We start from the raw sequence: 25,607 nt of genomic DNA on the forward strand, positions 1-25,607 counted from the left end.
AGAGAATCCAGAATAAGAGGAAGGTCCCTCTAGCAGCCCCACAAAAGTGCAGGGAATGAGCAGTCCTCGTCAGGGTACACCAAAGCTTTGTGGCTGTTTTTAATTAAGAAGATGAGCAAGAAAGAGACTGGTATCTTGCTAGCAACCCTCCTTCCTAGAAATAGCAATTTATATCAATCCTTTCTTTCATAAACTCATTTAATGCAACTGGTTATCTTGCCTCACATTTTTGGCAAGCAGATTTTTATTCATTCTCACAATAAAACGCTCATTTATCTTTTCTCTGCATCTCTATCAAGTGCTGGCTCCCCTTTTGCTCCCCACCTCTCCTGCTCTGCAAAAATTATCTCCCAACACTGTGTCTTTCTTTTCCATACACTTTTTTCTTTCCCTGCAACGACTCAGAATTGGCAAAATCAAGCAAAATTTGCTATATTAACTGAATTTCCACTGACTACAGGCACCAACCAGGTAAGAAATTTTAACACCTTTAAAACACCTGGGAAACACATCAAAACCAACACATTTCAGCTCGAAGACTTACGTATTGTGGCCTCCATCTCGTCACCTTATGGTTGGTTGGTTGGTGTGGGGTTATTTTTTTGGTGCTTTAAGCACCATTTGTTGGTTTGTGGGTTTTTTTTTTGTTTGTTTTGTTTTGGTTTTTTGTTTTTTAAAGAGCCAAGCAGCTAATAGTTGTTATAAAGTTGTTTATTGCAAAGACACATCAGTTTTGAAAGGCAAAGAGTTACAAGCCTTAAAGTCCATGCTAAAGTTTTGGTCTATAGTCTCAGATAGAAGCACAAGATGCTCTCGAGGGTCCCAGCAGGGCTGATGTTGTTGGGGCAGCTCCTATTTTTTTTTTTTTTTTGGGTGAAGATGATGATGCTGAGAGAGCAGGAACAAGAGCAAAAGGCAAAGTGAAGAACGTGGTTTCTTTCCTCAATGCATAAATTCTTATACAGAAACTTCCTTTCAAGCTAAAGACACAAACTTGGACTACTACTTCTTAACTTGTAAGAATTCTAGTTTCTTAGCACGCCAGGTTATGTTTAAATTACACATATAGTTTATCTTGTTTTATCTGAAAAATCTAAACAATATTCTTACTATAGTTTTGTTATGTTTAAAACTATATTCCTGGAGCCTCCACGGAAACATCAGTATTTAGGACTATGGTTTGCAACTTTCACTAGAACTCACACTTTTATTTTGGCATCTGAAACCTTTTATTTACTAAAAGCACTTAAAACTTAATTACTTGCTTACTTATTTTAAAACTTAAAACTTACATCTCTACTTTATGTGTGAGTAGTTTAACATACTTCAATCCATCTAAAGGTTTTAATTCAATCCCTGCATTGTGATTTCTCTCTGAAAACATCAGAGACACTCTTAGCTTACAGACTCCAACAGATTCGGAGGCTTCTAAAACTTGGATATTTCCTAGAAAATGAGCAATTCTTCCCTGACCTGAACCTCATGACCATGACATTTGTAGAAAAGGGATAACATCAGAGAAGGAAGAGAATGCACAAAAGATTGGTGGGAAGCAGCAAAACCCCAAGAGAAGCATGAAGAAAAGTGAAAGAACGTGGACAGGCTTACAAATCTGAATTTTCTGCTCCCCACAGCCACAATCCTGAAGGATTTGCATGCCAGAAATGCAAGTTTGGGGTGTTGGGACAGGGAAGGCTGCCCTGTTGGAACCGTGGATATTGAGAATTTTGTACTTTCTGTGCTGACAGGCACTGATCCACAGGAAAGCACAGTTTTTGACCTGAGGCCATGGAGAAGGCTTTCAAGAGTGAGTGACAGAATTTGAATCACTGGCATGTAGTTTTAATAGAAGCGTGTAATATCATGTGGTAGAAGATTTGGAATTTAAGGTTTTAGAATATAGCAATATATAGAGAGCAAGATGAAGGTTTTAGGGAGGAGGTTTCCTTCTTCTTCATGGGTCTAGGTGGGACTTCTGTAATTGGATAGAAAAATCTACATTGTGGGTCATGGGTGATTGGTTATTGAGTGAAAAGTAAAAATTTAGGTGCTAGTTCTCAACTGGACTTAAAAGACCTTGTTCAGGCTTAAAAGACCTTGTATGGAGAGAGATATACATCACCATTTCTAGCTTGTTAACTGGAAGTTCTGTAGAACTCACTGTAACATAGATAAAAATTAATAAACATCTGAGTCCAAACTAGAAATAACATCTCTCGAGCTTTTAATCCCTGTTTTAGGCTGTAACACAGGATGTAACCAGCAGTATGAATTCTATCACCAGCTGTTAAAACCAGGTGAGGCAGTGCTCTTTATCTTCTCCACAACCCATCCTTCCCCCAGGAGATATCTCCTGTTAATGGGCCATTGAATCCCAGTTCATGACTGGTAAAATTCCATCATCCCCTTGGGAGATGCTCTGCCCAGGGGGGAGGAGCCAAGCATTTCCTACCTGGATAAAATCTGAGATTTGGAACATCAGAGCAGCCTTTTCCCACTGGATTCCAGAGGAAAACCAGACCCTTCTACATCATCACTGGACCTTCAGAGGAAACTGCACCCTTCTCCAGGAGCACTGCTCCAACAGAAGCACATCTGTCACTGCAGGAGGATGCAGCCATCATTTAATGGGACTGCTCCAACACCCTGACTGACTGACGGGGTGTCAGCTTGGATTCTCACTCTGACATTGTTCTGTTTCCTGTATTACCGTACTACTATTTTAATTTTCCTAGTAAAGAACTGTTATTCCTATTCTCATAACTTTGCCTGAGAGCCCCTCAATTTCAAAATTATAATAATTTGGAGGGAGGGGGTTTACATTTTCCATTTCAAAGAGAGGCTCCTGCCTTCACAGACACGGTCTTTCAAACCAAGACAATCCCAACTCTGGCAAAAAGAAGAAAGAAGTTAAAAAGCAACACTGTCCCACCCGAGCCTGGCTCTGTCCTTGCCGCGCTGTCCCACGCGGTTGGTGGATTTGATGTAGAGGTGCCGGTGCAGCTCGTCAATCAGCACCAGGTGCAGGTTCATCTTCTTGCTGTGCAGCTCCAGCCTCAGGTCACTCAGCCCTTCTACCTGCAGGAGGGGACCCTCCAGGGAATCCACTGCAGACACCTGGGGGGGGAAACGGGGGACAAGTTTTAGACATCAATTCATTCAACTCTCGCCATCAATTCATTCAATTTTTCAATTTTCCTCTTAGATTATGTGAGTGCCTGAATCCCAAGATGATTCTGTCCCTAAAATCCTTCTGAAGCAGGAAATCTTGAAGTAATATATCTTTATTTCAATTCCCAAATTATGCAGAAGGGTCCAACATCCAAATAACTTGGATTTAATGCGCAGCCTTCAAATATTAAGCATATGTATAAAACAACTTAATGAAGAAACAGTTCTCTAATAAAAATCAAAGCATGGTTTATCCTCAAATAAAAGGATTATTAAGTAGAGAAGTGTTAGAAGAAGATAGTGACAATGGTGTTTGATGGTTGTTATACTTTCCCTTACAGAAACACAAAAAACCCCCCAGTATTCTAAATTCTACAAACAGGGAGAAAATGACTTAAATTTAATTTACTTAAAGTCATGACTGAAAAAGCTTTGGCCTCACCCTTTAGGCTGCACAAGGGTTATATCCCAGGCTATGACATTTGAATGCCTGAAATAATGACCAGCTGACATCCCATGGGCACTGAAATTTCCTAATTTCCTTTTCTGTCCTAAAAATAAAGCTGAACAAAACCCAAACACAGACAAAACCCACCAGAAATGACAAATCAGCACCTTAAAGCAACACACTCGCTGTGCATCCCTCCCAGTTGATTTTCTATTTAACAGAGATTTCCAGTTACTAATAAATAAATGATGGAATCCCTCTGCAGCTTCCAAACTCTCAGTGCTGATGTTGTAAGGGACTGGAAAGAGCATGTTTGGCATGCAGAGGTTTAAAATAAAATTTAAAAACCCACTCCCTGCTAACTGAGGATGCTGTCAGTGAAATAAGACATTTGCTTGCACTTCAGGATCTCGGTGCAGAACAAACCTGTCAGACAAACATTAAAAATTAAAAGCAAAGATACAGTGAGCAGCCAGCCCAGCCAAGGGCTGCTCCCTCAGTACCAGTAAATATTAACTCTGCTGGAAGAACATCCATCACCAGTGTACTCCTTTGCTGGCCTCCAAGCCCAGGAAAAACCTAGAATATCCATGGGACAGCCAACGTTTTCATATTAATTTTGGAATCTCCTCACTTGACACACAATGCTGTCCATCCCATTCCTTCCCAGTATCCATCTGGGAACAGCTGGGGAAGTTTGGCCAGCACACATCACAAAACCACCCCAAAAATGAAGGAAAATCCCAATTTCCTTCTTCCCAGACAAGGTGGCAGAGCTCCCGCAAGTGGAGCAGCTCAGCAGACACCATGTGGGAAACTCTGGCAGAAGTGGAAGTGCTAATTCCTCTCTTCCTCCTTTGGCAGGTGGAACTTTATTTCCCCAAATTTCCCCATTCTGAAGGTACTTGAGCCCTCCAATCACTTCAGAGGAGCTGCAACTGCCCTGGGAGCTGGGCCAATAATCCCACCAGAGCAAGGAGAAGGAGTAACATTTGGAACACTGAGAAACTGAGAGATGAAAAAGCAGCCAGAAAAGAACTGAAATCCAGAGGAAAGTGACATAAAAAAAAATTCCAAAACATCCAGGATAATTTTTTGATGAAACACAAGGAACAGGAATTTAAGCTTTCCACGCAGCTCTGGTTTTGTCTTGCCAGTTCCTAAAGAGTTCATTGCTCACAAGAAAACATTAAGGCCAAAATACAGCTCTCAAGGGCATGTTTTAAGGAAAAAAAAAAGGGAATATTCAACCATCTATTATACTCATGTTCATGGAAATGAAAAGAAGGTCTTCAGTTGGTTTAGATGGCAACAAATATAAATATTATGCTAAAAACCAAACCAAACATTTTTCCTTTCTGCAGTTTTTCTTACAGAAATATGATTTAGGTCTCCTGGAAACAAAGCAGTACCCAGGAGTATATTCCAGAATAATAATAATAATAAAAAGACATTAAAACCTTTATGTGCTGGATAAGCCAGCCCAGAACAGCATAAGAGACCAAAAGGAACCAAAAGCACCAATAAAAAATGCACAGAATTAAATACACGCTAAAGGTAGATCAACAGTGGAACTTCAGAAGAAACTTTTTTGACTTTATGCCCCCACTAAGACACCAAAACTTGGATTATGCAAGAGATGCCAACAAGCTTTCCCTGGCTTTTAACACTCCCATCACCTGCTGGCTGCATCCAAAAGGACAAAAAGATGTGGAATTGGATAAGAGAGGAAGAGTTATCTTACAAGACTCCAGTCTCTACTGATCATGGAAAAGCAGCCCAAGAAAACCTGGAAATGAGATGCTACAAGTAAGTAGTTCAAAGGTCCAGAAAAAGCAGCTGATGGTCCTTCCTTGCTCTTTTTTCTACACATACAATTAAATGGAAACGAAGCAATTTTTGTTTGTTTTTCTGCAAGATCATTGCATTGTGCTAGACTAGCTGGACACAAAATACAATTATAGGTAAAAGAGCTCCCCCACATTAATCTTTTAGCAGGGGCTGGGGTGCAGAGGGGAGCCACAGCAACACAGAGCAGCTGGGAAAGGAATCAACAATAAACAAGTTGTAATTTTTGTGGAAAAAACTGCTTTACAATGAGCAAATTGTACCAAAAGAATGGGCAGTCCCCACCAGCACCTCCTTTAATTCTTTAATTCAGCTCTCTCTCCCATTGAAAGCTGCTCATGAACACACAATAACTCTAATTTAGTCAAAACACTAATTAAAATATTGGCCTGGATTAGCAGAGAATTTGGCTTAGATGATCTGATAGCAATTCCTGATGTTTAAATCTTCTTCTCTCTCCCTGCTTATCAGTACCTACAATAAGCACAGAGCCTTTAGGAAATGGAGATGAAATAAGCCTTAAAAAAGAGCTGTGCTTTGTATAAGCTAAAAATTGCAAGTTTATAGAAAATAACCGTGGCACCAGCACCATTAGGCAGCTTGTTTAAAGGTCACAGGCAGTATATAGCAGGGCTTAATTGCCTTAAAAAGAAAACACAGCTAAACACTTGCTTAGCTAACAGGCAATTTGGAAGGGTTTAATTCAGCATTTTACAACAACCTAAGTGCTAACAAGGTATTTGTCAAAATTCTTTCTTTTTTCTCACTTCAGCCAAAGTTTTCCAATCTGCTTAGAGTGAAATCTATTTATTCTCTCAAAGGTTCTGTTGAACCCCCCACAAGCCTGGAAGTGAGCAGAGATAAAGTGAAAAGTCTCAATTAGATGTGTTTTTTCAGGGAGGGGAAAAAAAACGAAATAATGATATAATCAAAAAATCATGTAACGGTTTGGTTGGAAGGGACATTAGAGATCATCCAGTTCCCACGGGCAGGGACATCTTCCACCATCCCAGGTTGCTTCAAGCCCCATCCAACCTGACCTTGGACACTTCAGGGATGAGGAATCCACAGCGTCTCTGGGCACCCTGTGCCAGGGCCTCACCACCCTCAAATGGAAGAATTCCTTCCTCAATTATTAATTTTACTAGAAAATAAAATCCTTTCTGACTGGGAAACCAGTCTGTTCTGAATTTGAACAGATATGAAAACATGAACACACAACTGAGAAAGGTTAAAAGAAAACAACGTGGTGGGTCATAATTCAAGATTAAAAAAAAGCCGTACACAAACAGAATCTGACAAAAGGGAAAAAGCTGAGCCTCCAGAATAAAAGAGTAAATAAATAAGCAACAACCCAGAAGGTTCCACCTGCCTTGCTGGTGAATACAACAGTGCTGACATTTAAAAGAATTGATCTGCTGCTTTTACAAGGGACTCACTTTCACAAGGTACACGAAAGGAAAATGACTTAAAAACAGCTTAAATAAGTATAGGCAGATCTAAACAAGCAGGTCACTGAATTCCATTTGCAGCTGATGTGCAGGAGATAAGGATTGAGCCTGGAAACTGCTGTGGAACAGGAAAGTCCTCACACTGCACCTTTTGGGATCTGGGAGTGGGTAAAGAGACACAACACCTACAAATGCTGATCCCTCTCCTCCCTGGGAGGCCCAGGAATAGAATTCTCAGAGCACCCCCTGGATTCCTGGAAGTGTCCAAGGTCAGGCTGGACAGGGTTGGGAGCACCCTGGGACAGTGAAGGTCCATGGCAGGGGTGGCACTGGATGAGATTTAAGGTCCTTTCCCACCCAAACCTGTAAATCAAAAGTGCTGTGAGAGGCAGAACAGCATCAAGAAACACTCCCAGGTGCCACCCAATCTCTGTGCCACCCAATTTCTGTGCCACCCACTGCCTCAGCACAGGAGCTGTGACAGACTGAGCAAAAGCCATGGAAAAGCAACTTGAGAAAAGGGAGGGGAATAAATAAAGCTGTTGGACGTAAATCGTACCTGGAGAGCAGTGAGAAAACATTTACTTCAGCAGGGTTGGTTCGTCTTCTCTATTTTTACTCACCTCAAAATTCCACAAATAACTCGGAAGTTTATTAGGAATAAAATGAGCAAGGAGCTCCTGAATTTAAGGCTAAAAATTCCCACATTTGTGATGGACAATGCAGGGAATCACAGAAAGGCTGAAATCACAGAATAACACCCAAGACCCAAAAGTCTGTGAAGCACCTGCAGCTTCCACTGGCAACACTTAAGAGTACCCGATTAAACCTACTTTACACTGCATTTATATCTTTTAATTCCAACTTTGACACAGGTTTTACCAAGGCTGTGGTTCAGCTGTAGATTTGTTTTTGGTTGCAAGGTGAATCAGGATGAAGTTGAAAAGTGATAGACCTACCAAATAATGGGATACAAGGAAAACTTAAGAAATAAGAAATACAAAGATTGGAATTGTCTGCTACCAAATTGCCACGGCACAGCATGAGGTGTCATCAAGATAAATTAGTTAAGATGACCCTGAAGCAGAGAGTCTTCAGGTAAAATCACGGAAAACAGGAAAAGCACAGAGATCAGTGATCATATTCCTGATTGCCACTGCCTCCTTCTCCCTAAAAACAGGAAAAGGAGCAAAGGAACCCAGGACATGAGGATTAATGAGGGGCTGATGGACAGCACTGGGTGTCAAAACCATGGATATTCAGGTGAGGGAAGAAATTGCTCCCAATTTTGCTCATCTTAAAAATCTTGTAAGAATCAACAAACAAAAAGCAAAGAAAGAGCTATAAATCATGATTATGGTTCCTTTGCAAAATTTTGGGAAGAGCTGAACTCACTCCCCTCCATGGCATGAAAGGATTTGTGAGCAAATGATGCACAAAAAGGGGGGGGACTGACACAGATGACTGAAGCTGAGAGGGGGAGACGTTTAGAAAATCACTTTGAGAGATTCTGAGCTACACACAACAAAAAAAAAAAAGTGCTCAGTTTGCAGGAAAACAACTCATCCTGGGACAAACAAACTGATCTGAGGGGGGAAGGAGAGAAAAAAAACAAAAGTAGAAACTTAAGTAAAAGGGTTATTTTGGGCAAACCTGATCTGAAATACCTTAACACAAAGGACAATCAATTTTTATTTTTCTGAAGTGTTCCAATGGCAATGGCCACACACTGTTTTCCCTCTGCAAACTTTTAAATATTTATAAAATTATGTTCCTCACTTGCTGTCCTTTCCTCCAGCTACAGAAATTTAATTCTTTTGAATTTGTCTCAGTCACCCATCAATCATTCTCCTTCCTCCTTCACTCGCTGTAATTCATCAATGTCTTTCTAGCAACAAAGTGCTGGAACCAAAAGTGGCGCTCAAGGAAGAGAGGGGCTAAAAACAAGAGGTTTATCCAACTGCTCACTTGGACCTGAACACAAAATCTGCAATTTCTCCACCAGTATGGACAAATGACTTTCTCTCAAATGGCAGAATTATCTCCTGGCATCAAAGAATTACCCAAGACTTTTTGCTTTTCTCATTTCCATTTTCACCCCAAATATTTCAAATGCTTTAGTAAGAATTGAATTTATTACACCTTTCCACCATCTTTAGAGAGCTGCATTTTGGAAGTAAATCACTCAGATTTATCTGGATTATTTTACAGTGTCCCATAGCCCTTCAACAGTTTTTTCATGGTGCTGCTGCAATGTTTTAGTGGGAATACAATTCTGTCGTACATCCCAGAGCTTAAAAAAGAATTCCTGGAAAGACCAATGATCGCTAGAAAAGCATCCTCTGTATTCCAATTCTGTTCCACCTTCATCACAGCCTGATTTTTTATTAAATAAACTTTCACCAGCTGAAATGAAGTGTTGTTATTAGCAGAGCCAGGAGCCCCCTGATGATGCTTTGGAGAGGTCCTGAGGAGGAGCTGGGCTCAAGCACATGGCCATGCAAAAGAGGCAACTTTAGGTTCTAAAATGTCATGCAACAGACTGCCCTAAAAATGCAAATTATAGCAGGAAAAGAATGAGAGCAAGTCATCGATAACTGTGCCCGGGGGAAAAAGAAATAAGATGTTTGTAAGGGAAATTCCATGTTCTAATGTGTTTAAAACTAGCCTAAAGTTGATTTTAAAACTAATCAAAGCAGTATTTAAGGAATAAAAAAACAAGGGGAAAATTACAGAAGAGAGGTGAATAGTGATCCAATAATAAACACCCCCAAATCCTTCCGCATAAAGAATTTACCAGTATTCTACCAAACTCAGCCTGGACAAACCAAATGCCCTCAGATCCTCCTTGTCTCACCCCAGACCTTTCAGGCACATAAAGCCCATGATTTCCATGGATTTGTGAATCACCAGAACATATTCCAGGTATACAGAGAATTCATAAAATTAACAAAAACCGAGGCGTCTCTTTCTCACCTATCCCTCACCCTAAGAAATCAGCAGATTTGCCAATTATTAGCAATTAATAGAAGCCTCACATGAAATGAGATACAACCCCGGAGATGTCACTTCTCAAAAGAGAATTTCAAGCAGAGCCAAAATTTAAATTTACCTATAAAAGCATTTCTACAGAATTCCAAACAAACCCAGGCCTCTTATTTCCACTTACTTAATTCCAAAATATAAAACTCATCCATGGCAGCACCTGAATCCCAGCTCTGCACTAAGAAAGGCTAAAACAAAATGAAAGTGTTTTTTATTGATTTTCCTTGTGCCAGCTGAAAGGCAGGCAGTAAATAAAATGCAGGCTGAGAACTGCATTGTTATTTTTATTTATTTCATTATTCCAGGCTACTTAAGGTATAAGAACCCTGCTCACTACAAGGCATTTTTAATTGAAAGATTCTCCTTGCACCATCCTGAGGAAAGCCACAGGTGGTAGCTGCAGTCAAGTAATAAAAATAAAAGCTCTCAGCCATGCCCAGGGCTACAAACACTTTGTGTTTTCCAGGGAGGTGTTGTCACTCCAAAGGCTTTTCCAGATGATTAGTGGGGCGTGCACAGAAAAGTGAGGAGCACTGGAGGTTGCTGAGGGTGACAAAGAATCATGGAATGGTTTGTGATGAAGGGATCTTAAAGCCTATCTAGTGCCACCTCTGCCATGGGCAGGGACACCTCCCACTGTCCCACAGTGCTCCAAACCCCAATGTCCAACCTGGCCTTGGACACTTCCAGGGATCCAGGGGCAATCTCTGGAATGAGATGCTCATTATAGGATGAGTAAGAAGAGGGTAAATATTTTGCACACACAGAAAAAAACCAGTGTCCCAGGCCAGGCTGGATATGGCTTGGAGCACCCTAGAACAGTGGGAGGCGTCCCTGCCCAGGGCAGGGGTGGCACTGGATGGGCTTTAACATCCCTTCCCACCCAAACCATCCTGGGATTCCATGATTTCTACATGCACTTCCACTTAATAACAACCCTTCCACTTCTGCCCTGCCCCCCTACCCCCCCCACATTGTCAGCCAGTTATGTTGTCTTGCCTTTAAAAAAACAAAACCACCTTTTTTTTTATATAATGCTAGATCAGCTCCCCCCTCCCCAGAAAAAAAAAAAAATCCTGCTGCTATTACTCACATGAGAAAGCAGAGCAGGAGACATATATTATTATTATTTTCCTGACATTAAAAATCTGAAGTTTTTAACACTGGAAAAGAAAGAAAAGTTGCTATTGGAGCATTCCCTGTTTCTGGAGAAACAAAATACTGCCAGGTTTTTATTTCCTGAGAAAAAGACACAGGAGAAGGATGTGGCAAGGAGGGAAACACCAATTCCTCACTCTGCAACACAAGCATGGGGGAAGTTATGTAAAGAATAATCAAAGGGCTCCATCCTTTCTTCTTCCCACCTTCATTCTTCCTTCTTGTCTTCCTAATTAAAAAAAAAAGAAAAAAAAAACAACAAACCTCAGCTGAAAACAACAATGATCCTCTCTCAATCTCGGACAGATTTCTGCAGTTTCAGTGTGTATTACCTGCCATAAGGGCAAATCCAGACACAAAACCAAAACAGCCTGAAGAGTTTTTATTTAATCATATGACATGACATTGAATTACTTTATTCAACAGTATTTCTTCACTGTTTTCAGCATTTTAGCTCTTAAATTACAGAAACAAATGGCATATACTAAGTTTTCCCTACAGGGACCTCATGTGTCAACAGCAGAATCAGAAGAATTAAAGTAACAGCACAGATCTCCACAACCTTGAGCTAATTAATTTATCAATTACTATGCAGAGCATCATCAATGCACAGCCCAAGTGATGGGGAGGCTGGACACAAAATTGTTTTCTCCAAGGGTGAAATCTCCTGTCCTGGTCACTGTTGCCTGTCCTGCTGCTGATCTCTGCTCTGGCTTCTGGTGGTGTGGAACACTCCCAAAACATCTCCTCTGGAAGAACCTGGACTCCTCATTCCAGCAGCCAAGCTCAGGCTTCCAGGGAAGTGCTATCAAATCTGTCCCTGGTCCCTGCTCTGCTCCCCTCTCTGGAGACTGTTCTCAGGAAGCTCCTCCTGGGTCAGAATTTCCCCTCAATAGCAGATAACATGGAACTGTTTAGGTTGGAAAAGAGTTGTCAGATTGAGTCCAACCATTCCCAGCACTGCCAGCTGGCCTCTGTCCCCAAGTGCCACATGCACACAGCTTTAAATCCCTCCAGGGATGGGGACTCCACCACCATCACTCTTTTCTATGAGAAATTTTCCCCAATCTCTCCCCTGTCCCTGTTCCCTGGGAGCAGAGCCCGACCCCCTCGGCTGTCCCCTCCTGTCAGGGAGTTGTGCAGAGCCCCAAGGTCCCCCCTTAACCCTTTTCTTGTTTTACATTAAACAAAAACCACCCACAAATGACTGCACGTGCACTCAAGTGCCCCATAAAAGCAAATATTGCTGTCAGTAATTTAGCGTGTGATAAAACAGCTCCATTTCAGGCAAATGTACAAACTCACTCTATAAAACAGGCACATAAAGAAATGGAAAATAACTAAAATGCATTCCAGTTCAAACAGGCATTTTATCTGTTCCAGACATTCCCAAATTCTCCAAAGCTTCACAACTCAAAAGATGCTGGAAATGGGCTCTTAGACACCCTGTAAAGTGCACTTATAGGACAGCAAACCTGATCCTACTGCCTGTGCTCCTGGAATTATCAAGATGCTGGAGGAGCACACAATGGGAACACCTGATATTTGTGTGCTGCTCTGGCTGGATACAGAATTAGAGAGACAAAAAAAAAAAAAAAAAAAACAAAACAAAAAAAAAAAAACAAAAAAAAAAAAACCAAAAACCTGACACTTAAAAAAAATTTAACTTCATACAAACGTAAGCTGTCACAAAGTACCTCTGCATTGTGTTTATCCGACTGGGAAAAGCTGCCAGTCTTTTATTAACAATCCCTGCCTGCATTACTCAGTCACTGCACATTAGAACCAGCAGCTGGAGAGTTCTGAGTGATAATGAAACCTGTAACAAGCCATCCTCAGCCGTCTTTTCCAAACAATAAGGGAATTAAAATTTCAATTTAAATGCAGAGGTTTGGAACACGCTTCAGTGGCAAAATTACTTCAATTAATGTGAATGGAATACAAAAAAGCAGGCTGCAGGGATGGGATGCAGCAGACTGGAATGATGCCTTTGGAAGGACTGCATCCAGCCAGCACAGGGCTGTAAAGGTCTAATTCTGACTGTATGGATCACAGGGCTACAGGAACAGCATTAATCAGGGCTGCAATTGCAGGGTGAGGGCTACAGACTCCTTGTTTTGGGCTTTACTGAGCCATGAGCAGCTGTTTACCTGGAGGAATGAAAGCAAAGGACAGGCAGATCTATGGACACTGCCTCCCTGACACATCAGTAATGATTTTACATAATATTCCTATCATAGCAAAGGAATTATCCCACAGCCAGTGAGTGATTACAACAGCACAGCCTCGCAGAGCTGTGTTAACACAAGATGGCAAAAGCCAATGAACCTGCAGTGATTTTTGGCCAGGGAAAAGCTCCAAATGCAGGTGAGTTACTGTTTCTTTATACAGGCACATTTGTCTTCAAATGAGAACTGCAAGTGTCAATGAGTGGCCGAAATTGAATGTTTGATTTCCACTGGAGGTTTCTCTGCATTCCTTGATACATATTCAAAAAAGCCCATGAACTAACAGCTGTTTTTTATATCATTATTATTTGATTTATTAGACAATTTTTGTTATGCTGAAAACAAAAAACAACCACAGAGCAGCAAGAGAAATGCTGCAGAAATCTATAAATCAGAGAGATCTAATGCTGTCTCTCCCTCATGGCCACAGGCAACTTCACGTAAGCACACATATTTATATACATATAAGTGTTTATATTTAGAATAAAGTTACACCAAGTATTGCAAACCAGTAAGATATCAAGTACACAGGTTGAAAACCATTTCTAAAGCATAATGTATGAGAAATCTTAAGGAAGGTTATTTTTCGTCTTACATTTCCTAACACAGATTTCAAATCAGAAATAGATTACTTGTCTGGAGGTTTTTGTTTTTAATTCAAAAAATGAACCCACAAAAAAAAAAAAACCAAACCAAGCAAACTGGTGAAAAAAGCACCAACATTTCAACTCATACTGATGGCAAATGTATCATATCTTGGTGCCTACACTGAACACCTTTGATTTACACCTCAGTTTTCATATCTGACAATTTTAAATATCAAACACCACACTTTGATTCTCCCATTTCTGGAGCTGTTCAAGGCCAGGCTGGACAGGGCTTGGAGCATGCTGGGACAGTGGAAGGTATCCCTGCCATGGCAGGGGTGGCACTGGGTGAGATTTCAGGTCCCTTCCAACCCAAACCATTCCATGATCCTGTGACTGCAGCAGGGCTGGCACAGAAGGAGGAACAGAGAAACAAAAGGAAGATGATGGCAGAGTGAAACCAGACACCAGAACGTGACAGCAACAACAAAAACCAGGTGAGGTTCCAAAGGCCATGGGATCAGAGTGGCATCCAGCTGTGGGAAATGTACCAAAGGGAACAAGGTAACTTTTACAAAGTCATATTTAAGGCAAAATAATATAAAGCAAAGAGGAGGAAATTAAAGTTCAAGGGTGATAATTTCTCCTGTTCGGTAATGACTTATTACAAAGAAGTGAAGAGGCACAGCTAAGAGAGAAAACAAAGGACAGTACAGTGGAAAAAAACAAAAAAACCCAACAAAAATAAGGCAATAAGAAGGTGGCCTTAAAGGCACTGTCTGGCTAAGAGGAGTAAGAAATCCAGGTTTTTGCCTCTTTTGCCTCTACTTTTTAACCACAAAGTGGTTCAGAATGCAAAGGACCCCTGGAGAACATAAAATCCATTTCCCTACCCAAGCATGGGTACCTAGAGCCATGTCCAGTCTGGACTTTTGGAAATTTTCCACAGAGGGAGACTCCAAAACCTCTCTGGTCTGAACACTTGTTCAAGTATTCAACTATCCCTACAGTATAAAAGGGCTGGTTTAGGGTCAAACTATTCCCTGTGTTTCAGACTGTGCTCATTCCTCCTCTCCCATCCCTGGGCACCATTAGGAAGAGTCTGGCTCTGTTTTCCATGCACCATCCCAAGAACCAACAACAACCATCAAAAACATCTCCCTGAGGACTCTCTCAGCCTTTCTCCCTCCATGGGTGAGATGCTCCTTAACCATCCCTGTAATCCCTCACTGGCCTGGACCCAGTAACTCTATCTGTCTTTACTGCAGAGCACAAAACTGGACTGAGCACTCCATGTGTCAGAACTGAAAAGAGAAAAATCACCTTTCTTGTTTTTAATTCCTAGAAAGCAGTTCCAGGAAAGGAAGTTCTGGAGCCTGGTGAAGAAATGTGCATATTAAGTTTGAAAAAGAAAGATTGTAATTAGAGAAGTCCAGGAACCATCTAACTCCTGCACAAGACTGGAACTGAAAGGCAAGCTTATAAAAGAGATGGAACTGAAGAGGAAAAAAAAAAAAAAAAACACTTGAAGGAAGGGAGAAAAAGAGATTAAACAAGAATTGGAAGTAAGCAGAAAGGCTCAAGAACCCTGAGAAAACAATCATAGAGTCACAAAAACAATTAGGTTGGAAAAGATGTCAGAGATCACCAAGTCCAACCTGTGGCCAATCCCCACCACTGAGTGCCACATCCAGGAATTGCTTGGGCACCTCCAGAGATGGGGACTCCAAACCTCCCTGGGCAGCTCATTCCCACCTCCATCACCCTTCCTGTGAAGAAATTCCTCCCAACGCCCAACCTAAACCTTAAGATTTTGTCCTCTCACCCAGACAATGAGGCAAATCCACCTAAATTGTGCAAAAATTCTCCCCTCTGAATAATGACCAAAGTTGTGAGTGCACTCCAGGGGTGAAAGAGGAGAGACACAGGACAGCTCCTTCGATAATAAAAATGGCTTTGAAATAATTGGGAAGATTTTAAGAAAGATGATCCAGGCAAGTGTCCGGAAAATTAATTTTAAAATAAGGAAGGGGGGAAAAGGGGAGTGGGGGAAAGGAAAAAAAAAAAAAAACAAAAAAGGGAGCTGGGGAAAGGGAAAAGAAGGAAGTGGAAAGGAAAAAAAAAAAAGAGGGAGTGGGGGAAAGGGAAAAAATTGGGGGGAAATAAAAGGGGGGAGAATGAAAAAAAAAAAAGAAGAGGAAGCTGGGGGAAAGGAAAAAAGGGAGGGTGGGAAATGAAAAAAAAAATGGGAGTGGGGAAAAAAGAAAGTACCAGCATGTCCGTGGCATTGAGGTAGCGCTTGCTGGCCATGCACTGCTCCAGCTTCTGAGGGACCTGCTTGATGTTCTCGATCTCGTCCAGGAGGTTCAGGACGTGCTTGTGCTCGATGCCCTCGATCCACAGCTTGCGCAGCTCGTCCCGTTTGCAGTGCAGAAGCATCTTGCAGGACAGCAGGTTCTCCTTCACCTGCAGCGGCACGGCAAGGGTTAATGAGATCTGTCCCCAGCACTGAGAGTAGCCTTTCTCCATGTTTCTTTATTAGGAGAAATCTCACCAGGCTAAAAGCAAATCTCACCTTCACAGCTTTAGCTGAAGGGAGCTGTACAGACCATAGAAACTGAACTTCTCTCATAGCGAAATATTCTTCAATACAAGTTTTATACCTCTAGTGAAAAGTTCACTGAAGTACCACAATGCAATTAAACACCAGATCCTGATAGCCACAACCAAGGCCAATTCCCAAAACCAATCCAATATTCCGGCAAGTAGCAAGAATCCAGTTTTCTGTGGAAGAAATAAGCCACCACTAATTTTCCTGCTGCAAACATTTTCCATCTGCCTATTCAACCTTTTGGCACATCACCTCCTTTTTTCAAGTTTGGTATCCTTTCCTTGAAACAAGACCAGCTGAGTAAACCCATTTTCCCAATAACTTGAGCAATACCAATTTTTTTGGAAGAGAAGATTTAATCAGAACATTTATGAGTTAAATCAGCATTTCCATTATTTATCAAACCACTACAAACCCTTTAGTGTTGCCATGCAGTTTGGTTCTGAGTCTCATGCCACCTTCCAAGTGGCAAAATCTCTAATTTTTCTCCATTCAGGCAACACCAGGAGTTTTCCTTTGCCATTCTCTCAACTCAGAGCATTCCCTGCTTTCAGATTCTCCCTGGTAAGGTCAGTGTAACCTAGCTCTTCCTGCATAATGCAAATCAACAATCCACACTAAAATGTGGAAGCAATTAGCAGTACAGCTTCACACATTGCCTTCACACCACTCTTGTTTTGTGATAAGTTATGAATACTTGGGGCCCAACCTTATCTCAGACTCAACTCTCACTGAATTACATATGCAGAGAGACACTCAGAAGGAGCCCTTCAATTTTATTTTTAAGTAATGAGCCTTTCAAGCACTCCACAAATCCCACTTCAGATGCACTTTCTCCTGCCTTGTTCACCTGAAGGCAGTTTAAAAAAAAAGTATGTGAAAAAACTCATCAGTGGACCAAAACTGGACACTGGTAAGTAACAACAGCTCCATAAAAAAACACTCTGTCCAGAGGCAGGAGAGTTTCAGATTTCAGTACTGCATTCCAAAAAGTCCTTCTGAAAAGAGGAGCATGAAAAAAATCCTAAAAAGCAGAAGCAAACTAAAAAACAGAGATGATTTCACATCTAATCCCTGTTCAATACATTAACTGGTAATGTTTCACTGACCTGGCACAGCTTCATCAGTGGACTGCATCTAGAGAGAGCCAAACTAGGTCAGCAAAACAATCATGGGGCCAGAAGGAATCTCACCAGACATTCCTGCTCCTGTCCTTGCAGGGAAGATTATCAACTCCATCCGCATCTGGGAGCAGGGCAAGGAATGAACAGCAGATCTTTTAAAAAAAACCTCCCCTTGGGAGCCCAAATTGGTTCTGCTTCTTAATTTACCTTTACAGAGGCAACACCTCTGTAGCTAAACACAAAACTAAACCTTTCCCAGCAGGAAATCCCACAAGAATTGACTACAAAAGGCAGATCCACAGAAGGATCTGGAATATCTGTCACTTGTACAGTTGCCACCTTGCACAGAGGGGAACACGAAGAGCAAGCTGGGAGTGTAACACAGATTGATGACAAACCAGATCTGGGGCCTCCTGTGAGATTAGGTCAAAACCACTTCAATACATATTGACCAAAACTAATAAAGCAAACTTAAATACCAAAAGGTCCCTCACCCTCAGAGTCATTCTTCCAGGGGGGACCCAAAGGTCACACCACTCTCTGCTTGTGTTGACCCCTGCAAAGCTTTGCACACTGTGTGAAACCAGGCCACTGCCTACAGTTGATTTCAAATTTAGTGGAATTGACCTCTGCTTTCAGAGTGCTGAGCTTTGTCCATAAATCCTGGAATGAACTCTTACCCTTGGAAAGCAGGAGATTGCTCTCATTTTCTTTGAAAATGTTAAATGAATTTTTGAAGCTAAAAGGGTCAGCACGTAACCTCACAAGGGTAAAAATCTACTAGCTCCTAAAGCACTGCTGGGAAAAGTTTAGATACTTCCAGAGCCAGGAAAAAAAAATAAAGTAAGAAAAATTTGGTGCCTGGTTTGCAAAGTTCAGGCGCAGCAAACTGCACAGCAAGTGCAAGACAGGACCCAAAGAACTCACCTGCTGCTGCAGGGACAGAGCAGCTCAAACAAGTCCCAGCCATCAGTGCCAGAGTTATTTACTGGCACCATACCCAAGTGTGAGCACTCAAAACGCAGAAAGATTCAGGGGCACAGAGTTCGTGGGCATTCACACAACACAGCTGAGCTTGGAAATGGCATCAAAATTCATATTCTGTGAGCAAAAAGCAAGCTGATGAATCACCCAGACTATTCAGGATGTGGCTGAAGGCCAAGATGGCAAAACATGAAAAGATGAGACAGAAAGGTGTGAGCTCAGCAGCCCTGGAGACTTCAAAAACCTGAGAGCAACATTCCCAGACAATAAATGAACAGGGGCACTGAAAGCTTTGTGCTTCACAACCACCTTGCAATTTGACTTTCAACAACTTCTGTTCGCAGTGAGATCCTACAGAAAATGTTGCCAGTACTGTACAGCTTGGGACAACAGAAGGGCTGGATGGTCCTGTAGGGGCACAGAGTACCAGGGACTAGCTTAGAATGACAATCATGCCAAGATGTGGGCTTGAAAGGAGCTTAAAAACCATCTTCTTCTAACCCCTGCCATGGGTGGGGACACATCCCACTATCCCAGGCTGCTCCCAGCCCCGTCCAGCCTGGCTTTGGACACTGCTGGGGATCCAGGGGCAGCCACAGCTGCTCTGGCAATTCCAGCCCAGCCAGGAATTCCTAATTCCCAAGATCCCATCCATCCCTGCCCTCTGGCAGTGGAAGTCATTCCCTGTGTCCTGTCCCTCCAGGCCTTGTTCCCAGTCTCTCCAGCTCTCCTGGAGCCCCTTCAGGCCCTGCCAGGGGCTCTGAGCTCTCCCAGGAATCTTCCCTTCTCCAGGTGAGCACACCCAGTCCTCCCAGCCTGGCTCCAGAGCAGAGGAGCTCCAGCCCTGGAGCAGCTCCGTGGCCTCCTCTGGACCTGTTCCAACAGGGTTGTACAAAGTACTCCAGGAGGGAATTTAGCAGGAATTTAGTGGTAACAGCACCTCCAAACCAGAGGGAGAAACAAAAGGTTCAAACAGGAGCTCGGAGCTTCCATCGCTGGCTGTTACTGGTACCAAAAACCACCAATAAAACAACAAGCAGCCGGGCAAAAAAGGAGATTTGCAGCTGTATCCCAGCCCGTGGAGCTGACACAGACACAGAAAGCCTCAGGGCTGGCTCTCACCTGCTTGATCTTGTTGCGGGAGTTGGTGATGCGCTCGGTGATGCTCTGGTAGGTGCGGATGGCCGTGGTCAGCTCCGTGTAGTGCTGCACGATCAGCTCGTCCAGGTCGCGGTCGCACTTCTCATACGCCTCCTCCAGCCGCCCCTTCTCGTTCTCCCTGTCCTCCACGTCATCGCTGCTGGATAAAGTCCTGGGGACACCAACATGACTGAAGTTATACGGAGTTTACCCCGGTCGAGAAAATAAAACCCAGCAATATTGTGCTTTATTACTCTGCCAGTTTTCAAATCTTCCCGAGCTTTTTTTATTTTGTTTTTTTTCATTTGCGGGGGAAGTTCTCTATTGCTTATCACACTGCCAGGCAGTCATTAATACAGGCACAATGTAACATGTGAAATATTTTGTGATTTATTATTTATGGAGAGCTCTAAGAAAAAAACCAAAAACCTAACTTTAGTCTTGGGATCAGTGCAGTGTTGTAGTTCTGTAATTTATCTGCCAAAGGTAAGGGATATCACAGGGACACCGAATTCCATCACAAATCCACCCAGGTCACCTGACAGTCAGTTTTCAAACATATACCAGTACAACAAGAAAAGGGCCCATGACCTCATTTCCACCCCCCCCCCCCCCCCCAATTATTTTAACCTCCAAGATAATGTATAGGATTTTTAATTTTTTTTGTTGAAATCAGCAGAGTTTGAGATTGCAACAAAACTGCTGAAAACACTGTGAAACAGGACATAACTCAAAGCTTCTTGATGTCACTCCAAACTTCCGTTCAAGAATCAATACAATCTTCTCCCTTTGAGAGAATAACAATCCCAGAAAGGGCAGCAAGAACCTTTTCCTGATATCCAGCCTCCACCTCTACTGACACAGCCCCAGGCACCTTTAAAGTACCTGCACAAAACTGAAATAAGGTCCCTCAGGACCTGTCTCTGTCACAGAGAACAGAGATCAGAGCTGTCCCTACTGAAGAAGCTGCAGGTCCCCACGAATCTCCCCTCAAAGCAGCTTCTTCCAAAGCATAAAATCCATTGCAGCATTTCAAGTTCCATACTGCATGGTAGCTACAGAAACAGGAATCCTTTCTCATGTTATTACATTAATATTCTACTTCCAAACCTGTTTAGCTGTGTCTTAAATCAGCTTTTCACAAAAAAAAAAAAAAATTTTTTTTAAACTATATTATAGCCAAAACTGTTCTAAAAGTATCTGAAAAGTAAGAAACTAGACAAGGTTGCTCAGGGCCCTAAAAACATAAATTTTAGTGAAATGCTCCCTGCCCATGCCAGGAAGGTTGAACCAGATCATCTTTGAGTCCCTTCCAATCCAAACTATTCCATGACTCTAAAATGAAAATCATGTGCAAGGATGGCAGAAAGCCATCCTCTGTTAAGAGCTCTTGCAGATAAATCCATTTTCTTTGTGAAGAACTGCTTACTTCTGCTGGAATAATGTTCTTCAGCACGGCTACACTGGACACAAGGAATATCCTCCTCAGGAACTGACATTTTGTTTGTGTTTGGAGCTGCACAGGATTACCTGTCCCAGCAGTTCATGAAAACATCCATCCTCTCTGACCTGCGGTACAGACCACAGGAGAATCCTGCATGAAGACAGACAACAGAGCAGCACAGAAATTGGCCCAGAGCACAGACTAGGAAAGTCCATAGTTTTAATCAAACAAAATTCAATTTCACAGTTCTGGATTTGCCAAAGAATCCATCTGCAGTGCCAGCAGTTGGTTACAAATCTGAAGATCTCTCTCCAAAGCCAAGACTACATCACTCATGTCAGAGGATGCCACAAGGACTCCACTGCTCCAGCAAATTCCCATCCAGCTCAGGCTTCCTAACAAATCCCAGCCATATTTTTAAAGCAGCTTTATATTGTTGCTCAGTCTTTTTGTCCTTGCATTTGAATTTAGCTTGTCCTCTCTACAGGAAAAACACATTTCGCTAAAAACACCTGACACCTGCCCAGCACAGCAGAGCTGCTTGTGAAGATGAGAGGTCCCAGCAGTTCCTGATCTCAGAAACCCCAAGAGTGGCAGAAGGACAAGGCCAGCACAGCTTGCAATCAGAAACCTTGGCGATCCCACCAGATTATTCCTACTGAGATCACACAATGACCATGCACCGTTCTTGTCTCCTCTCATCTGGAAAGGGCAACTAAACCAAGACCAACAAAAGTTTCAGGCTCAGTCAATTGCCACATTCCAGAATTTCCAGCTGGCTCTGCTGGATGCAGAATAAACACCTGTATTGGGAACATCCTGCTTTTCTTAATTACCTGGTTCAGGAAAATACTATGGGAACAATCTCCACTAACAATACCAGACTCCTATTTTGACCTGAAACCTTGTGTTTATTTACAGTCCTTTAATTGGTTTTGGTTCAAAACATCACAGAGTTATGTAGGTTAGAAAAGACCTTTAAGATCATGGAGTCCAACCATTAATCCAGCACTGCCAAGGCCACCACTAAATCATGTTCCCAGGCACCACATCCTACACCAAAAAGGATAAAAAATTCCACTTAAGAACAATTTTTCCCCAAGAGGTTTTTTTCTTAAGCCCTCCACTCACTTGAATTTGCCTTAAACACCTGTAGATGATTTCCTTACAGACAAGGTAAGGGTTGAAATAAAAACCTAAGATCCAAATGGAAAAAAGCAACAGAGATTTTTTTTTTTCTTTCATTTTACTGAAATGAAAAACCCAGTAAGTTTTAGTAATGTAAGGTTTTTGGTTTAGGATCTGGTTATTTCCAGTGACAATGAATCTGGATTAATCACTTGGAATTTGAAACTTTGTATAACTGTATTTCCAATCAAAGTCTCATGGTACAGGACCCATTTATTTTCCTTCTGCACCAAAAAAAAAAAAAAAAAAAAAAAAAAAAAAAAAAAAAAGGAATACTTAATATTCTTGAGATTATACATGCTCCTGCTAACACTGCAGAAAAGTAAGCCAAGGGCATCTCTGCTTATTTTAGTCCAATTAAAATGTGTTGCAAGGAAGAAGAAAAGTCAACACACTGTTTGTCAAATAGAAAGGATCCAAATTGTTTGGGAAAGGAACTCCGCAGGAAGAACTTTGAAGGGGGAATCACAAAGCAGGACAGGATTATGAAACAATAATAAATATACATCAGCATTTCAGAGCTCCCTGGAAAACATTCCAAAGACAGGACAAACAGAAGGAAATTCAGTTTAGATCCTGAGTAGCAGATGATGAACTCTGTGAGGGTTTACAGGAGGGATTCCTGAGCAGTTCACTTGTATTTCTTTAATTTTGATTTTTTCCAAATGAGAATCCTCCTCCTCTGCAAGATACCTGGAATTTGTACTTGGCAGCTGGATGGCTGCAGATGCTGCCTCATTAGTAAGAGCTCACCAGGATTACAGTAATTCCAAGTGGCTGTGAGTTTGCTGAAACATTTTTATGCTACGGTCAAACAAATTAATTGAGCCAAATCTCATTGACTTCTGATTTTACCTAGTTAAAAATACAGATTACACAAATGCTAAATGCTTCATTCATTAGAGTCACTCCCACAGATGGAAGACAGGATAGAGGAGAAGATGATCAGACACAATCCTGAAATGTTTTTATCATGGAATATACGGCATTTTTCTCAGGAGAAAATAAATGAACCTTGTTATTTCCCTGAGGTCACTAAATTTGCACTGGAATTAGATTAATAAAAAAAAGTCCTTTGGGACTATTCATTTTAGTAGAAGATGATCTGTAGATCACAAGCATTTTTTGTCTCCTATTTCCAGCATCCAACCCAGCGAGCAGAAGGAGGAGATGGAAAGACTTTTGCAGGAGTCCTGAAGCCCTGTCACTGTGCAAATGCCCAACTGCTTCCTCCAACAGCTCACAAAGCCAGGAATAGCTTGTTTCCCAAGGTAAATACACAGGAAAAAAGTATTTGCATTTATACATATTTATATATATATATATATATATATATATATTTTATATATTTATATATGTAACTGCCAGCTCTACCACTTGAGGCTGCACCTTCCTAAAAAAAACAACAAATGAGCTCCAATCTCTCTGAGAATCCTCCTGCCTCAGCACCTCAGGTGAAGTGACAAAGTGCCATAACCCAGAACAAGTTGAAATTTACTCTCACTTGTCCTCTTAAAGCACCTGCACAGATTGTAGCCACCAAAAGCTAAAGGGTAAATAACTTTTTAATGAAGAGAAAGGCAAGAGTTTTGAGTTAGGTACTTATTGTAAATGCTCAACTAAGTGCTCAGAAGCAACTGAAAAACCTACTTGTGGTATTAAAGCTTTTTTTTTTTTTTCCCCACAGATCTCAGAGTCTCAGAATTATCCTCTGAGGAGCAAAATGAAATGGTTCTCTCAGTAAAAAGCTCAGTTCTGAGAAGACAGGCTGGGAGAGCTGGGGGTGCTCACCTGGAGAGGAGAAGGATCCAGGGAGAGCTCAGAGCCCCAGCCAGGGCCTGAAGGGGCTCCAGGAGAGCTGCAGAGGGACTGGGGACAAGGCCTGGAGGGACAGGACACAGGGAATGGCTTCCACTGCCAGAGGGCAGGGATGGATGGGATCTTGGGAATTAGGAATTCCTGGCTGGGCTGGAATTGCCAGAGCAGCTGTGGCTGTCCCTGGATCTTCAGCAGTATCCAAGGTCAGGCTGGACAGGGCTGGGAGCACCTGGGATAGTGGGAGGTGTCCCTGCCCATTGAACTGGATGAGTTTTAAGGTCTCTTTCAATCCCAGCTGTTCTGTGACTCTTGAAGGAAGTCACACCATGCCTCATTTTTATAAGGTATAAAATTGTGGTGTGCATTTACCATAGAAATACAGACAGAGCTTCAAAAATGCCATACATTCTGCACGGATAAAAGAAAGTTTTCTCTACAAACCAATGTAATTTATCTGCCCCCAGCAACATCCAACACAAGCACACTCCATTCTCCAACTCTGTAGGAAGTTATTTCACACTACAGACAGTGTTGGATCTCTTTGTGCTTTGACAAATCAATGTTTTCCCTAGATCTAGCCCAGATGTGCATGAGCCCAAAACTTCCACGCAGCCTCATATTGTGTCTAAAATTACTCCCACACTGTGATGCATTAATTTGGGGAGGAAAGTTAGAAAAAGGAAACTCTCCAGCATTCAAACAACACAGGAGAACAACAGGCAGATGCTGTACAAGGACAGGAAAGTTATCATTTCCTCACAAGCTAATACACTTCTGTAATTGTTGAGAACTGAGACAACACAGTGTTCACTGAGCTAGTCAGCAGCAGAAGAAAACAAACACCATTGTACCACTCATCACGTGGCACAACAGAGAACTCCAGGAGCACGTCAATGCCACAGGGATCATCAGCTGCACAACTATGAAACCACTCACCTCCCTCTGCAAAAATGCTATTTTCCAGTCTCAAACCAGGATTTAACATCATGGATCCCACCAGAGAACACACATCACACACGGGTTAATCTTTGTTCTGTGCATCACTCCTGTTCCCACAAATGTAGGCAGCTTACCTACAGCAAACTCTCCTCAAAAAGAGCTTTGATGTGGATGGAATGCACACCAGATTTGTCTGCACAGTCCCCAGACCAAGAAGCTGGGCACAAACTGAGAATGACCACAGGAAATGCTTCCCTTGGCACCATGGCAGGTCCTACAGGCAGTCATAGGGCCAAAGAGCTCAGCTGGTGTTGCCAAGCCACAAAGCTTCCAGGGGATTTTGTTCACATAGATGTCCACAGCAAGTGTGGGGAAAAAATGAGTTTTTAAACAAATCTGGAATCTCCTCCACCTCTGTTTTCA

At 42.1% G+C, this 25,607-nt stretch overlaps 1 protein-coding gene across 1 annotated transcript in view; it reads right to left on the minus strand.

The window, feature by feature from the left end:
- EXOC4 (exocyst complex component 4) overlaps window positions 1-25,607 on the minus strand; it is a 295,027-nt gene that overhangs the window by 258,717 nt on the left and 10,703 nt on the right. The window contains exons 2-4 of the mRNA XM_062492431.1: window positions 19,778-19,967; window positions 16,208-16,402; window positions 2,933-3,117 (exon numbers count right to left, since the gene is read on the minus strand). Coding sequence (XP_062348415.1) covers window positions 2,933-3,117; window positions 16,208-16,402; window positions 19,778-19,967 — 570 coding nt within the window. The remainder of the gene's footprint in view (window positions 1-2,932; window positions 3,118-16,207; window positions 16,403-19,777; window positions 19,968-25,607) is intronic.

The sequence above is a fragment of the Cinclus cinclus genome, chromosome 4 (genome assembly GCF_963662255.1).
Source record: "Cinclus cinclus chromosome 4, bCinCin1.1, whole genome shotgun sequence".
Lineage (NCBI taxonomy): Eukaryota > Metazoa > Chordata > Aves > Passeriformes > Cinclidae > Cinclus > Cinclus cinclus.